Source organism: Monodelphis domestica, chromosome X (assembly GCF_027887165.1).
Source record: "Monodelphis domestica isolate mMonDom1 chromosome X, mMonDom1.pri, whole genome shotgun sequence".
NCBI classification, from domain to species: domain Eukaryota; kingdom Metazoa; phylum Chordata; class Mammalia; order Didelphimorphia; family Didelphidae; genus Monodelphis; species Monodelphis domestica.
In genome coordinates, this window is record NC_077235.1 from 61,818,163 (window position 1) to 61,834,824 (window position 16,662).

Below are 16,662 nucleotides of genomic sequence, written 5' to 3' on the forward strand. Positions count from 1 at the left end.
CATGATGGGAATGGGAAACTATGTCTACTCAGCTGGAACTAATTTTTGTAGCTTAACTACACCTAGGCTAGTGGGAAAATGTAGAAATTCCCGAAAAGGAAATGGTAGATGTACTCCAGAAATAAGACCCCAAAAGCCTATCGAGTGACCCTGATGGCAAAGTCTAAGCCACTGATCTGGCTGCTCTTTTGGTAGGAGATGTTATATCTACCCAAGTCCACTAAGTGCTTTATTACCTCATTAAATGGCCAATTCTCAGCCCCTGCGAATAATAGTGAGTATTAATACAACACTGCGGTAAGATTGAAAAACAACTTATTTAATATTTGGTTGAAAACTTCATAGGGCAGCTGTGGGGTTGGGGAGGGGCCAGTTTGAGAGGCTGAAGGGAAATTAGGATGGCGAGAAGACTTAAAACCATCGAAAGGGTTGGGGGATTTTTTAGCCTATAGCAAACTCAGGAAGGACAGGGTCACTGACCACATATTTCATGGGTGGTGGGCAGATCGAGTGTCAGGCTTGAAGTCAGGAAGATGTAAATTCAAATCCAGTCTCAGACGCTTACTGTGTCACCCAACGTTGTTGACCTCAGCTTCTTCACCTGTAAAACAAGCTGGAGAAAGAAGTTGCAAAACACCCCAGTATCTTCGTCAAGAGAACCACAAATAGGGCTATAAAGAGTCAGACACGACTGAACAACATGTGGGAGAAGGATTTGACTTGTTCTATTTAACCCTCAAGCAGAAGAAATAGAACCAAGCTGTCCAAGTTCCAAGAAGGGAGGGTTTCACTCTAGAGATGGAAGAACATAGTATCACTCCCAAGAATCTATTCAGGATTTTAAGGGCTGCAAAGCACTTTACACACAGTCTGCCATTTTTCCTCTGCCATCCATCCCATTATCTCTGCAGATGGCCCTTTCTCAGGCCTAGTCTCTACTGGCTGTTTCCCCATTGCCCACAAGCATACCCGTGTTCCCCTATCTCCAAATCCCACTCCAGATCTAACCAGCTGTTAGCTCTTGTCCTATATCTCCTTTTTCTGACCAAACTTCCTTGAGAAAGAAGGACGACTACAATGGGTGCATCCACTTCCTTTCCTCTCACTCTTTGCACTTTTGTTAAACCATTACCTTGTGCCCTAGTAACTCTAGGACAGAAGGGTGAGGCAAATAGAGTTAAGTGTCTTGGCTAGGGTCACACAGCTAAGAAGCATCTGAGGTCAAATTTGAACCCAGGGCTTCCCAAGTTCAGGCCTGGCCCTCTATCCACTGAGCTACATGGCTGCCCCTGTAGTCTGTCTTGTCATGCCATGCCTGCTAACTGTGGATGATCCACAAGATTCTGTCTGTCATGGGCCTCTTGTTTCACTTGGCGTTTTCATCAGCTGACATATTTCTGTGTGCTGAACTCTTAGATGATCTAACCTCTCTGCTCAGCTCTAGTCTTACTTCTCTAGCTGCCTCCTAGACATCTTAAGCCAGATGTCCTAACTTCCCTATTTAACTGTCTACAAGTCACTCAGGCTCCCAGTCTAGGTACCATCCTGGACATCTCGTTCTTGCCCCTTACATCCAAGCAATCAGTTATCAAATGCTCTCTGCCTTTGTAATAGCTCTGGAATACAGCACCTTCTCTCTTCCGACACTGCCCTCTCATTACCTCAGCCCTAGACTACTGGGAGATCTCCCTGCCCCAGCCCATCCCACACTCTGCTGTCAAAGTGATCTTCCTGAAGTGTGGGTCTCACCAGCGGGCCCCCTACTCAAAAAACTCCAGTGGCTCCCTCTCATCTCGCCTCACCTCACCATCAAATAGACAATCCTGTTTGGCTTTTAGCACCTTTTGCAACCTGGCCCTTCCTACCCTTTCTGGGCTTCTGACATAGTACTAGGTTCCGTATCCTATATGATCCAGTGACCCTGGCCTCCTCACTGCCTTGGTGTTTTCACTGGTTGACCTCCACACCTGGACTCCCCTTCATCCTCATTCCCACTTCTGGCTTCCTTCAGGTCTCAGGGGAAATCTCACTTCAGGAACCCTTTTTTTAGGCTCCCGAATTCCAAGGCCTTCCCTCTGTTTGATCTCCAATTTATTCCATAGATAGTAGTTTCCATATTGTCTCTCCTCTGTTAGAATGGGCGCTCTTTGAGGGCAAGGACTGTTTTGTTTTCTCTGTATTCTCAGCACTTAGCCCAGTGCTTTGACCCATAGTAGGTGCTTAATCAATCTTTATTGACTGACTAACCTTGTGAGGTAGGTATACTATAAGGAATATCCCCATTGTACAGATTAGGAAGTTTACACTCAAAAAGAGTTAAGTCCTTTGTTCCACTGGCATAACTTAACTATTAGATGAGACTTGAAACCAGGGCTTCCTGAACTCTGACGCCATCTACTGTATAATACTTTCACCTTTACCTAGAACCTCGACAACAGAGTGGGCTATTTCATGAGATAGCGAGTTCCCCATAAATGGATGTGTTCAAGCAGAGGCTACATGACCATTCTGGGGATACCAAATACATTCATGTTTCATGCATGACTTCTAAGGAGTATGTATATTTACCCACATACATATATATGCATGTGTCCATTTGTATACACACACACACAGGTTCACCTAACGCCATAAAATGGCATGTTCTCAAAGACTCTGCCAGTGGAACCCAAGCACTGACAGGTTCTACCAAGCTAGCAGGGCTTCCAGTATGGATTGGCAGAGAGAACAAGTGTTTCTTGGCCAACGATCAACCTGGCTTGACTCAGAGTCTCACGGCACCAGACTTTAGTCCTGATGTGCTAAGTACCACAGAAGCTCAGGAAGATTATTTACGAAGGGGCTGTGATCTGTGTTCAGTGGAAGGCCTACTCATGTCAATGAAGTCATTGAAATATTCAGGTGAGAAGCAATACCATCATCACTGCTAATGCTCTGTTCTCCAACAGTGTAGGCAGAGCTCTAGGCTTGGACTTAGGCTCACACGGGAAAAAACAGGCAGCCAAATTCCAAATGTGCTCTGGTCTGGCAGGTCTGTATAGCTTTCTCTCTCCCCTTGCTTTTCTCTTAACTGGGGGTACATAGACTAATAGAAAGATGGTCTGGAGAAATAGAAAACAACTGTCTGGGATATGTATAAGTGCATTTAAACAGAGAATGGAACACAATTCCAGGCAGTTGGATTCTAAGCGTCCTGACAACTTTATTTCCCCAAACATACTCTTTATATTTGAATTTGCAATGTTGTATTTAGTGCACATGGACTAGAAATCCGGTCCCGCAAGCCCCATATCAACAGTGGATCATTGAGTTAGAAGCCAATGCTGTTCATTAGGATGATCTTGCTTTCAATGATGTCCTTCAGCCACTTTTCTCGAAAGCGTGATTTTCCTGGTCTGCAGAGAGGAAGGGGGATGAAGAGAGAGGAGGAGAGGCAGAGGAAGAGAGACAAAGGAGGAGGAAAAGAGAAAGAGCTTTTAAAATCAAAGAAATTAGGTGGGAAGAGTTAGTGTTGGAGGGGCTGTGGGAAGATAGGCCTACTGATGCATTCTTGGTGAACCTGCAGAGTAGTCCTTCTATTCAGGATTTCAATTGGGAATCATATAAGAAAAGTGACTAAACTTGCCATATCCTTTCATCTAGCAATCCCACTTACTGGGGTTACCTCAAGGAAACCAAAGGGAGAAACAAAGGATCAAAATACACCAAAACATTCATTTTATCATTCTCTGTGGCAACAAAGAGCTAGAAGCAATTTTGGTGCCCAAGTGGGGAATGAAAAAAGAAGAGAACTATGGTAAGGGAATGGAATAGAATGTTATATGTATGACAGCTGTAAGGAATTCTGATAAATACGAGGGAATACATGTGAACTGATGCAGAGTGAAAAAAACAGAGCTCAGAAAACAACCATGTAAATGGAAAGATCACCAAAAGTAATGGAAAAATAAACCACAGCCCCCATGATGAGATAGCAAAACATACGTCTACTCTCAATAGAAGGCTAGGGGGCTCCTAGGACATTCTCAGACAAAAGTTCTGTATTTTACCACAAGGGCAGGGTTCAAACTAAGAGATGGGTAGGAAGGAAATGACTATGATATCAAAAGAGAAGACATTGATAAGATGTATTTTTTGAAGAAATGATGAAAAATATTTTTTTATATAGACAAAATAGACCTAGAATGGCCACCTTGGAGGCCAGCAAGTCTAACTTCTTCATTTTTCAACATGTTAGGAACCAGGCCCAGAGTCCCACAGGCAGGATGTGAACTCAGATCTTTCACATAGCCCACACTGTATCACTATACTACCTAGCTGCTTCATTTAAGTCACTTGATCCTGTTGGCCTCAGTTTCCTCATCTATAAAATAAGCTGGAGAAGGCAATGACAAATCACTCCAGTATCTTGGTAAAGAAAACCCCCAGTGGGGTCACAATGAAGAGTTGGACATGACTGAAAAATGACTCAACCATAGCCACAACAACTAAAGCTGAAAAAAGCTTCAAGTTAATCTTTCACATTTTGAGCAAAAAATAAACTCTTTCAAGATCCTGAGTCACTCAGAGCCTTCTTTGAGTCCTTTCACACTGCAGGGATTGCTGAGCTAGTTACTGGGAAGGCCCTTGGAGGATGGGAGTGTTTAAACCAAAGGCATGGTTAATATCTGGGAGTGAGCCTCCCATTACTGCACCCAGCCCGGAAATCCCTCCCTCTTGTCTACCTCCCACCCCAGCTCATTTTCTGGTCCTCTGCCCCCACCGTGTTTTTCGTGCAGCCTCCAAACACACATTACCTGTGGATGTATCTGTTAGACTCCAGGACATAAAAAACTTCAACTGGTAAAGTCTGTGACAGAAGAAGAAATTAGTTGTGCTAGCTTCCATTTCTACGGAGCCTTCAAGTTCCTCACAACAGACTGGCAAGTCGTCTTGTGTTTTTGAAACCCTTACTTTCTGTCTTAGTAATAACCCGAAGACAGGACAAGGGCTGGCAAATGGGGTCAAGTGACTTGCCCAGGGTCACACAGCTGGGAAGTATCTGAGGCCAGGTTTCAACACTGGGCCTCCCTTCTCCAGGCCTGGCTCTCTATCCACTGAGCCACCCAGCTGCCCCTTTGCAAGCATTCTTAAACCCATTTTCGGCAGGAAGAAACTAAGGTTTGGCAATATCAAGTAACTTGCTCAGGGTCACAGAAATGGTGAAGCGTCAGAGGCAGATCTGAAACCTACTGCCTCAAAGGAAAATTAAGAGAGGACCCACGTAGGCCAGGAGGCCAGGGACACCCCCCACTCCCCTATGTCTTACATGTAGCAGGCACTTAATAGTGGTTGAAAACTATGATGTTTAAATGAAGCCACAAGAAATGGACACAAACCCTTCAGAGATCCATAGGAAGATGTCTATGAACTGATGGAGAATGAAATAAGCCACGCAGGCAAGGCAACACACACGCCAGTGACAACAAAGGACACAGAAAGAACAAAAATGAAATCTGACCAAGCTTGGCCCATGAGAAAAGGGGAAAATATACACTTTCTTTCCTTCTCTGCAGAGGTGGGGGCCTACAGGTATGCAATAGTGCACACACTGCTGGGCACAGCTAATGTATCGGTCAGTCTTGCCCAACGGCTTTTGTTCCTCTTTGTCTTTGCTTGTTACAAAGGAGGCCTGGCCCCCTGGGTAGCCGAGGGAAGGGGTTGATGTAAGCACAAAAGATATCAATGAAAAGAAGATGTAAGCATCTTTTCAGAATAGGATTAGACACATTTCTTAAAGCTTCTCTCCTTTACGCCTCTTCATAAACTTGCCCCCTCCAAATGGACAGTGCTGTTGCTTTTGGAACGGAGGACAGGTGACTGATTGTCCTTGGGCCCCACTGGGCTTCCCCATGGCTCCCCACAAAACAATTCCCTTCCTTTGCTACTGCTCACCAATCTGCGCTATCACCTCTTATTAGACTAGAAACTCTTTGAGGGTGGGCCACCTCACTTTAGTGCTTGTACCTCTAGGGCCCAACAGCTAGCACGGAGCCTGATAGTACAAAAAATACCCACATCTTCATCCATTTACCCCCAGACCCTTGTCATCTCCACTTGGGAATGCTGACGGGGATGACCATATCCCTGTTGACCTTGGCCAAACGAAAATAAGAGTACCATAACCCTAACAAATAACAGAGTAGCTGATGGGTCTGCCATGCTTCATAGTTAAAAAAATCTCCTGCTGGGGGCAGCTGGGTGGTTCAGTGGATAGAGAGTCAGGCCTAGAGACGGGAGGTCCTAGGTTCAAATCAGGCCTCAGACACTCCCCAGCTGGGTGACCCTGGGCAAGTCACTTGACTCCCATTGCCTCGCCCTTACCACTCTTCTGCCTTGGAACAGAGTATTGATTCCAAGATGGAAGAAGAGTTAAAAAAAAATCCCCCGCCGCCTTGGGGAACAGGACAGCGAGCCTTCCTCAAGGTTAGGTAGGTGTGGGCATTAGTCCGACCTAACTCTGATGCTTTCTGTCTCTGGTGCCCAGGTAGAACTTATTTAACCTTTCAGGCAGGTGACTCACTCCCCAAGACTCTGAAGCTCAGCCCTGATGATGGTGAATTATGAAGTCCCTAAAGTGGTTGCTTTACATTTAAATTCACACTATTCCAAGTTATCACCAATGAAATCACAGGTCCAGACCCCCTCCCCAATCTCATTTGATAACACAACAATCACAGCAAGCATTTTGATATCTGGCACTTTAAGTAAATTTATATACATGTTTATTGGAGGCAGCTGAGTGGCTCAGCAGATGGAGTGCTGGGCCTGGAGTCAGGCTAGAACTGAGTTCAAATCTGGCCTCAGACATTTCCAAGCTGTGTGAGCCTAAGCAAGTCACTTAACCCCATTTATCTTAATTCACCAGAAAAAAAATGACAAACTACGGCAGTATCATTGCCAAGAAAACTTCCAATAGGATCATGAAGAGTCAGATGCAACTGAACAATAAAATATCAATATCTAGATCTAGACACAAATCTAGATATAGATACAGATCTAGACATGGATCTAGGTATGGATCTAGATCTAGGTGCAGGCAAAGATGTAGATCTAGATCTCAATATTGATACAGATATAGAGATGGATATCAAAATAAAACTGAAATGCTTCTCTCAAGCACTTTTCATACATAAAGCTAAACCCTTCCCATATTGGTTCCTATCTCTCTAATACTTTAAGATTTACAAAGTGCTTTTCTTCCAAGAAAGAGTGTGTTTAGATCCATTTTAAAGATAAGGAAACTGACTCAGAGGAGTCAGGTTTCTTCTCCAGAACCCACAGGCTGGTCAGGATATGAATAGAGACTTGAACTCAGATCTCCTGATTTTAATTCCTGTGCTCATGTGCATAGGATCATGGATTTAGTAGAAAGAAAAAGTTGGGGGCCATCAAGTTTAAACTCTACTCCCCATTTCACTAAGGAGAAAACTGAGGTATAAAGAGAGGAAAGGGAGCAGCCCAAGGTCACAAATAGGATCTTAGTTTTACAGTTGGATGGGACCTCAGAGGTCACTGAATTTCAGCCCCACCTCATTGAGTCTCAGAACACTGAAATGACTTGCTGGGATCATGTGGCCAGTCAGTGTTTGAGCAGGGCTCTAGCTCAGGCCCCCCATCTCAAAGCCACATAGACACAGCCTTGGAGCCCAAGTGCAATCTGACCACTCTAAGGATTTTCCCTGGCTTCCTGGTGCTCCCAGCACTTCAGTGATAGGGGATGGAACTTTGCCCTGGTGACAAGAAGCAAACCCTGGTAAGTTTCAGGAAGGGTCCAGTAGCCAAAGGGGGAAGCACTTACTGTGGGCTTGATCTTGGAGATCTCAATGAGAAAGTAGACACAGGCAGTAGCCCGAGGGATGGGTTTTCGAGAAGTGGGGATGCTCCAGCGCACCCGGTAATGGTAGCGGACACTGAATTCCAGATCCTCCTTGTCCAAGTAATCAGACCAGTGTAGCCAACTCTCATGAAATTCCCATGTCTGCTCAACATAAAATGGGGAGAGAGAGACAGAGAGAGAGAGAGAGAGAGAGAGAGAGAGAGAGAGAGAGAGAGAGAGAGAGAGAGGAAGGAAGGGAGAGAGAGAGATTGAGAGAGGGGAGAGAGAGAGAGAGAGAGAGAGAGAGAGAGAGAGAGAGAGAGAGAGAGAGAGAGAGAGAGAGAGAGAGAGAGAGAGAGAAAGAGAGAGAGAGAGGAAGGAAGGGAGAGAGAGAGGGAGAGAGAGATTGAGAGAGGGAGAGAGAGAGAGAGGAAGAGGGAGGGAGACAGAGAGACAGAGAGACAGAGAGACAGAGAGATACCAGTGGACCATCAATGCCAGCTCAGACAGTGATAAAAGGGGATTGATGGCCCGTCCCTTAGCCTGGGAGCAATGCTCCAGAAAAGATATATTTATCCATTGAACAAGGGAATTGGGATTTCTAAAAGAAAGCATCAAACAGTGGAAAAGAATGCTGAACTGATAGTACCACATTGTGTGCCTCTAGCACTTCCTGCCTCCATAACCTCATTTCCCTGGGACTCCATTTCCCCTTCTTTCAAATGAGGAAGTTACACTATTTGACAAAAACTGCTGAGAAAATTGGGAAACAGTATGGCAGAAACTAGGTATAGACCAATATCTCATACTCTCTACCAAAATAGGGTTATGATTTAGACATAAAGGGTGATACCAGAAGTAAATTAGGGGAACACAACAATTTACCTGTCAGATCTACAGAGAAGGGAAGAATTTATGACCAGACAAGAGACAGAGAACATTATCATACATAAAATGAATTATATCAATATTGGTTATATTGATATATTGTCAATATATGATTATATTACTAATGTAACCAAGATTAGAAGGGAAATAACAAAGTAGGCAAAAAAATTTTATAACTCATTTCTCTGATAAAGGTCTCATTTTCCAACTCTATAGAGAACTAAGTCAAATTAACAAGAATACAAGCCATTTCCCAATTGACAAATGGTCAAAGCAGTTTTCAGATGAAGAAATCAAAGCTATCAATAATTTTATGAAAAAAGTGTTCTAAATCCCTCCTGATTAGAGAAATGCAAATCAAAACAACTCTGAGGTACCACCTTACACCTAGCAGATTGTCCAACATGGCAGTAAAGGAAAGTGATAAGTGTTGGAGGGGATGTGGCAAAATTGGGAAACTAATACATTGCTGGTGGAGTTGTGAATTGGTCCAACCATTCTGGAGGGCAATTTGGAACTATGCCCAAAGGCCTATAAAACAATTCATATCCTTTGATCCTATAATGCCAGTTCTGGGTCTATAATACCAAAAAGATAGTTAAAAAGGAGAAAAGGCCTACTTGTACAAAAATATTTATAGCTGCTCTTTTTGTAGTAGCAAAGATTTGGAAATTGAAGAGATGTCCATCTACTGGGGAATGGCTGAACAAATGGTGGTACATGTTGGTGATGGAATGCTACTGTAAAGAAACAATGACTAGGATGATTTCAGGAAAGCTGGGAAGACCTATATGAACTGATGCAGAGCAAAATAAGCAGAAATGGAAAACATTTTACACAGTAACAGCAACACTGTGGAACCATCAAATGTGATAGACTGGGCTACTGTCAGCAATGCCATGATCCAGAACAATTCTGAAGGACTTATGACAAAGAATGCTATCCACACACAGAGTAAGAACTGTTGGAGTCAGAATACAGATTAAAGCATGTGATTTTTTACTTAAGTTTATTTGGGCTTTTATTTTGGGGTTTGGGGGTTATATGAGTATTCTTTTACAACAGTAACCAATATGGAAGCATGTTTTGAATGATAATACATGTATAACTCAGATCAAATTACTTACCATTTCCCAAAGGGAGGAAGGAAAGGAAAAGAGAGACAATTTGGATGTTATAATTTTGGAAAATGTATGCTGAAGATTATTACATGTAATTGGGAAAATAAAATATCTTTAAAAAATAAAAGAAGTAAAGTATTAAGGACAAAAAGAAATAAGAAACAAATGTCTTTTTTTTAAACTTTTTTTTTTAAACCATTACCTTCTGTCTTGGAGTCAATACTATGTATTGGCTCCAAGGCAGAAGAGTGGTAAGGGCTAGGCAATGGGGGTCAAGTGACTTGCCCAGGGTCACACAGCTAGGAAGTATCTGAGGTCAGATTTGAACCTGGGACCTCCTGTCTCTAGGCCTGACTCTCAATTCACTAAGCTACCCAGCTGCCCCCAAGAAACAAATGTCTTGAAGTAGTATAGACAACTGGCCTATCTGCCAATAGGCAGCTGATTTAAATGTCCCCTTGAAGTGCAAAAAAATTGGCATTTCATCCTAAGGAGCCAGTGAAGATTTTAGAGGAGGATTTGGGAGGAGAGGAGATGGTGATGGGGTCTGGGTTTTATGTATAGCATTTTGGTAACTCAATGGAGAATGGACTGGAAAGGAAGGAAATTGATGAGAAAAAGATTGAGCATTTACTTATTACCTCCTCTTTTCGAGGTACTGGGCTGTGTTGAAGATACAAATACATGCAAAAAAAACAACAGCCCCAGCCCTCAAGGAGCTCATATTCTAATAGGGAGGAGACAGTCATTGATACACAAAAGGGAGCTAAAGACGGTGTGTTGGGGGGAGAGGGAAAATTAGCCCAGCTCAGAGAGAAACGAGCCAGCCCAGCCCCTTTCTGTCAGACGTGATAGACTCAGAGTGAACACTGGGACATGAGAGTTTAGACACTGTGAACACAGGAATTTGTTTGGCTTGACTATGAATGTTTATACCAGAGGGAGGGAAGATAAAGAGATTTCTCATTAATTGGAAAAATAGTTTAATTTAAAAATAAAGAAGAGAAAAGAAAGCAAGCAACAGGGAAAGCAAGAAAGCAAGTAGGAAAGAGAGAGGAAGGAAGGAAGGAAGGAAGGAAGGAAGGAAGGAAGGAAGGAAGGAAGGAAGGAAGGAAGGAAGGAAGAAGGGAAAAAGAAGAAAGAAGAGAGAAGGGAGGGAAGGAGGAAAGTAAAAATAGAGGAAGAGAGGAAGAGAGGGAGGGAGGAATCACAAATAAAAGGAAGAGATCAAAGGAGATTCCAATAGTCTAGAAGAGAAGTGATGACAGTCTAAACTAGGTAAGGAGTATGTGAGTGGAGAGGAGAGGATGGGAGAGATATTGTTATAGTCAAAAGACCAAGTTGGCAAATGATTAAATATAGACATGAGAGAAAGGAAAGAATTGAAGATGATCCCTGGGAAGGACAGTGGTACTTTTTACAGAAATAGAGAAATTAGGCAGAATAGATCTTAGAAGAAAACATAGTGCATTCTGTTTTACGATATAGTAGGCCCCAGAATTTTCAAAATGGAAGGAACTTTAGAGGTGATCTAGCCTAACCCTTGCATATTACAGATGAGAAAACTGAGGCCTGGAAAGAGTCAGGCAGCTGGTGAGTGGCAGAGCTGAGACAAACCCAGATCTGCTCATTCCATTGTCTTTGACTCAACTAACCAATTGATATATAAACTATGAAGTGGGGGTGGAATTCCCAAGCACTAAATATTGACTTTCTGGACAAAAAGAGTCTCGACATCATGAAAAAGAAGGCAAGGAGGTGTAGCAGAACCAAAGTAAGGGGTCAGGCCTGTCTAACTTGGTTTGGTTCCAGTGGCAGCACGGGGAAGGCCTAGGTTTTGAGTCTCAATGACTAGCTGTATTTTAATGAGGCTTTTCCTGCTTCCCAACCTGGTTCCTCCTTAAAATGTGAGGAGTGAACTAGAGGATGTCTACGTGTCCTTCCTCTGACACTCATTCTGGTTCTGTGAACAATTACTAGATGACTACTGTGCCTAGTCCAGGCCAGCTGCTCTATGCCGTCCAGCTGCCCCATACCCATAACTTCTAATCTCACCTTTTAGAAGTCAGTTTTCTTAGTTGTGGCAGGAGGACCATTTCCCTAGTCGCCTTCTGCCCTTGACTAGCTCAAAGGCTAGGATCCCAGAATTCTGTGCTTCTGTATTAGGTGGTCACCTACAGCCTGGATACCGCCACCTATTTTCCCTGGCCTTCCAATCTCACTTTCTGCAATAAGCTTTGTCCAGGTCCTAATTCTTCCCTCCCCACCCTCCCATACACTGCCAGAGTCTTCCCTTTGAGCTTTGTTTCCATTTATACCATATGGCTCTGTACACGGCCTTTGCAAGCTATCTCCCCCCCTTTAGCTTGGGAGCTCCTTGAGGGCAGAGGCTGTTTTTGCACAATGCCAGGCATATAGTAAGGGCTCAGTAAATGCTAGACTGACTGACTGACAACTTACCGAGATGTATTCTTCAATCTGCTGTCGGCCCAGGTCTATCGTGAAGTCCTTGCATGTTGTCCATTCTATGTTTTTGACTGGGTTCTCTAATTCCGAAAGCAAGTCAGGGGTCCGTTAATTAGTACAGTGGAGTCAAAGAAGTTGCTAAGTCAGAGGTACCCTAGTCCAGGGCCTTGCCCAGAATGTTCATGGTTCTTCAGTCATTTTTCAGTTGTGTCTGACTCTTTGTGACCCCATTTGCAGTTTTCTTGGCAAAGATACTGGAGCGGTTTGCCACTGTCTTCTCCAGCTCATTTTACAGATGAGGAAACTGAGGCAAACAGAGTGAAATGACTTGCCCAGGGTCACTCAGCTAGTAGGTGTCTCAGGCCAGATATTTTTTTAAACCCTTAATTTGTATCTTAGCATCAACTCTAAAACAAAAGGACAAGGACTAGGCAACTAGAGTTAAGAGACTTACCCAGGGACACACAGCTAGGAAGTGTCTAAGGTCATATTTGAACCCAAGCCCTCACAACTCTAGACCTGGTGCTCTGAAGCCAGGTTTGAACTCAGGAAGAGTCCTCCTGACTCTAGGCCTAGCGCTCTATCCACTGCACCACCTAGCTGCCCATTTGCCCCTGCTTCAGGATCATTACCTTCCAGTGTTTTAACTGCAGCCAAAATGGCATCTTCAGTGATCTGGAGAGACTTTGACACTTCATTTGGGGATTCATCTTCTGTATTCATTATCTTCAACCTGAAAGAAATTCCAGAAACTACCTTTGCCTATTTCTCCTGTCCATCCCCTTCACTAAGAACCAAGGATGGATGTGTGCATACTGACTTCTAGCAGGGAGGAATGCTGTCCTGTTCAGTGGCTCTAATATTTAGGGGGATCTCAATGGCTTATGATTCTCAGCACCACCTCTCTCCTTCCTCAAAGTATTCCTCCATGGCATGAGCTCAAATTTATTTCGCTTTGAAAATCTTGCCATTTCAAGGGGCAATTATGTGACTCAGTGGATAGAGTGCCAGGTCTGGAGTCAGGAGGATCTAGATTCAAATCTACCTTCAAACACTTACTAGCTGGGTGGAAGGAAGGAAGGAAGGAAGGAAGGAAGGAAGGAAGGAAGGAAGGAAGGAAGGAAGGAAAGGAGGGAGGAAGGAAGGAAGGGAGGAAGGAAGGAAGGAAGGGAGGAAGGAAGGAAGGAAGGGAGGGAGGGAGGGAGGGAGCGAGCAAGGAAGGAAGGAAGGAAGGAAGGGAGGGAGGGAGGGAGGGAGGAAGGAAGGAAGGGAGGGAGGGAGGGAGGGAGGGAGGAAGGAAGGAAGGGAGGGAGGGAGGAAGGAAGGGAGGGAGGGAGGGAGGGAGGAAGGAAGGAAGGAAGGAAGGAAGAAAGAAAGGAAGGAAGGAAGGAAGAAAGGAAGGAAGGAAGGAAGGAAGGAAGGAAGGAAGGAAGGAAGGAAGGAAGGAAGGAAGGAAGGAAGGAAGGAAGGAAGGAAGGAAGGGAGGGAGGGAGGGAGGGAGGGAGGAAGGAAGGAAGGAAGGAAGGAAGGAAGGAAGGAAGGAAGGAAGGAAGGAAGGAAGGAAGGAAGGAAGGAAGGAAGGAAGGAAGGAAGGAAGGAAGGAAGGAAGGAAGGAAGGAAGGAAGGAAGGAAGGAAGGAAGAGGGAGGGAGGGAGGAAGGTAGGAAGGGAGGGAGGAAGGAAGGGAGGGAGGGAGGAAGGGAGGGAGGGAGGAAGGAAGGAAGGAAGGAAGGAAGGAAGGAAGGAAGGAAGGAAGGAAGGAAGGAAGGAAGGAAGGAAGGAAGGAAGGAAGGAAGGAAGGAAGGAAGGAAGGAAGGAAGGAAGGAAGGAAGGGAAAGATAACCTTGTGATAAATTCTGTACTTTGGTGTTACCCAGGTGTTACTCCTATCCACTAACTTCTTGATTCTTCAGGAACACCCAACAGTGAGCAGGCCAGAAATTGTCTCATTTTACAATTTGAGAAAATGAAAACAGAAACTTCTTAAGTAATTAGGAGTCATGTCTGTGTTATTTTTGGTTTTTGTAGCCTCAGTGCTGAGCTGCCCTCTCAAAGGCACCAATCATCTCTTGATTTACAAATTCTCTAGCCTCAGTTGTCATTCTTCTTGACCTCTGCAGCCTTGGACACTGTTGCCTACCCTCTCCTTCTGGACAGTCTCTTCTCTAGGTTCTCAGGACATTGTTCTGTCTCATTTGGCATACAGTAAGTGCTTAATAAATGTTTTTTTTTTCATTTGTTGACTCCTAGTTCTCCCCCTACCTGTCTAGCTATCCCTTTGACAGATCTTCTGAGTCATGCCCACTGCCCATGGGTGACCCCAAAGCTCTCTGCTGGGCCCTCTTCTCTTTTTCCACTATGGCATCTCTCTTGTTTGACTGCATCAGCTTGCAGGGGGTTAATTATCATCTCTAGTCAGATGATTCTGTACAGAGATGACATTGGCCTCTCTCTTGAGTTGCAGAGCCACATTATCAATGACCTCTTGGCTATCTTAAACTAGATGCCTCCTCAGCATGTCCAAAACATAGTCCTTATATAAGACCGCCGAACTCTTCCCTCCTCTCAAGTTTCTGTTACTATCAAGAGCATCACCTTCTGCCATTTCTATGATAATCAGTCTCATAGCCTTCCCTAGTTCCTTTCTTATTCATCCCACACATTTGATCTCCTGTTAAGTCTGTTGTTTCTATCTTCCCATCATCCCTCAAGGTCAGACAATGACCACCTTTGTTCCTTCCCTCATTGTCTCTCAACTGGACTACTGTGATGAGCTTCTTTTTTTTAATTTGGACAATTTTGAACATTATTAAATGATTACAAAATTCGTTTTCTATTCCTCCCTCCCCTCCCCCATCCCCTCCGCTCCCAAAGTAGATAGACAATTCCATTGGGTATTACACGTGTCCTTGACCAGAACCTATTTCCATATTGTTGGTATTTGCAATAGTATGATCATTTAGAGTCTCCATCCCCAGCCATATCCCCTTGACCCAAGTAATCAAGCAGTTGTTTTTCTTCACTGTTTTTACTCCCACAGTATTTCCTCTGAATGTGAATAGTGTTTTTTTCTCGTAGATTCCTCCAAGTTCTTCAGGATCATTGCATTGTCACTAATGGAGAAGTCCATTACATTCAATTGTGCCATAGTGTCTCAGTCTCTGTGTACAATGTTTTCCTGGTTCTGCTCCTCTCACTCTGCATCAATTCCCGGAGGTTGTTCCAGTCTCCATGGAATTCCTCCACTTTGTTATTCCTTTGAGTACAATAGTATTCCATCACCAACATATACCACAACTTGTTCAGCCATTCCCCAATTGAAGGGCATCATTTTCCAATTTTTTTGCCACCACAAAGAGCGCAGCTATGAATATTTTTGTACATGTCTTTTTCCTTATTATCTCTTTGGGGTACAAACCCAGCAGTGCTATGGCTGGATCAAAGGGCAGACAGTCTTTTAGCGCCCTTTGAGCATAGTTCCAAATTGCCCTCCAGAATGGCTGGATCAATTCACAACTCCACCAGCAATGAATTAATGTCCCAACTTTGCCACATCCCCTCCAGCATTCATTACTTTCCTTTGCTGTCATGTTAGCCAATCTGCTAGGTGTGAGGTGATACCTCAAAGTTGTTTTGATTTGCATCTCTCTGATTATAAGAGATTTAAAACACTTTTTCATGTGCTTATTAATAGTTTTGATTACTTTAACTGAAAATTGCCTATTCATGTCCCTTGCCCATTTATCAATTGGAGAATGACTTGAATTTTGTTTACAATTGATTCAGCTCTTTGTAAATTTGAGTAATTAGACCTTTGTCGGAGGTATTTGTTATGAAGATTGTTTCCCAATTTGTTGGTTCCCTTCTGATTTTAGTTACATTGGTTTTGTTTGTACAAAACCTTTTAATTTGATGTAGTCAAAATTATTGATTTTACATTTCGTGACGCTTTCTATGTCTTGCTTGATTTAAAAATTTTCCCTTCCCAAAGGTCTGACATGTATAATATTCTGTGTTCACCTAATTTGCTAATAGTTTCCTTCTTCATATTCAGGTCATTCAACCATTCTGAGTTTAACTTGGTGTAGGGTGTGAGATGTTGATTCAAACCCAATCTCTCCCACACTGTCTTCCAAGTTTCCCAGCAGTTTTTATCAAATACTGGATTTTGGTCCCAAAAGCTGGGATCTTTGGGCTAATCATAGACTGTCTTGCTAAGGTCACTTACCCCAAGTCTGTTCCACTTATCCTCTTTTCTGTCTATTAGCCAGTACCAGATTGTTCTGATGACCACTGTTTTATAGTATAGTTTGAGATCTGGTACTGCAAG

At 43.6% G+C, this 16,662-nt stretch overlaps 1 protein-coding gene across 3 annotated transcripts in view; it reads right to left on the reverse strand.

Moving 5' to 3' along the window:
- Positions 1–335: 335 nt before the first annotated feature.
- AKAP14 (A-kinase anchoring protein 14) overlaps positions 336–16,662 on the reverse strand; it is a 32,917-nt gene continuing 16,590 nt past the window's right edge. For 2 of the 3 annotated variants that reach the window (XM_056809735.1, XM_056809736.1), the window contains 5 exons: positions 12,966–13,066; positions 12,328–12,413; positions 7,841–8,020; positions 4,797–4,849; positions 336–3,395 (listed from right to left, as the gene is read on the reverse strand). In XM_056809735.1, the coding sequence (XP_056665713.1) occupies positions 3,311–3,395; positions 4,797–4,849; positions 7,841–8,020; positions 12,328–12,413; positions 12,966–13,056 (495 nt within the window). In that variant the 5' untranslated portion in view covers positions 13,057–13,066 and the 3' untranslated portion in view covers positions 336–3,310. The remainder of the gene's footprint in view (positions 3,396–4,796; positions 4,850–7,840; positions 8,021–12,327; positions 12,414–12,965; positions 13,067–16,662) is intronic. The other variant, XM_056809733.1, reaches the window with a different exon arrangement.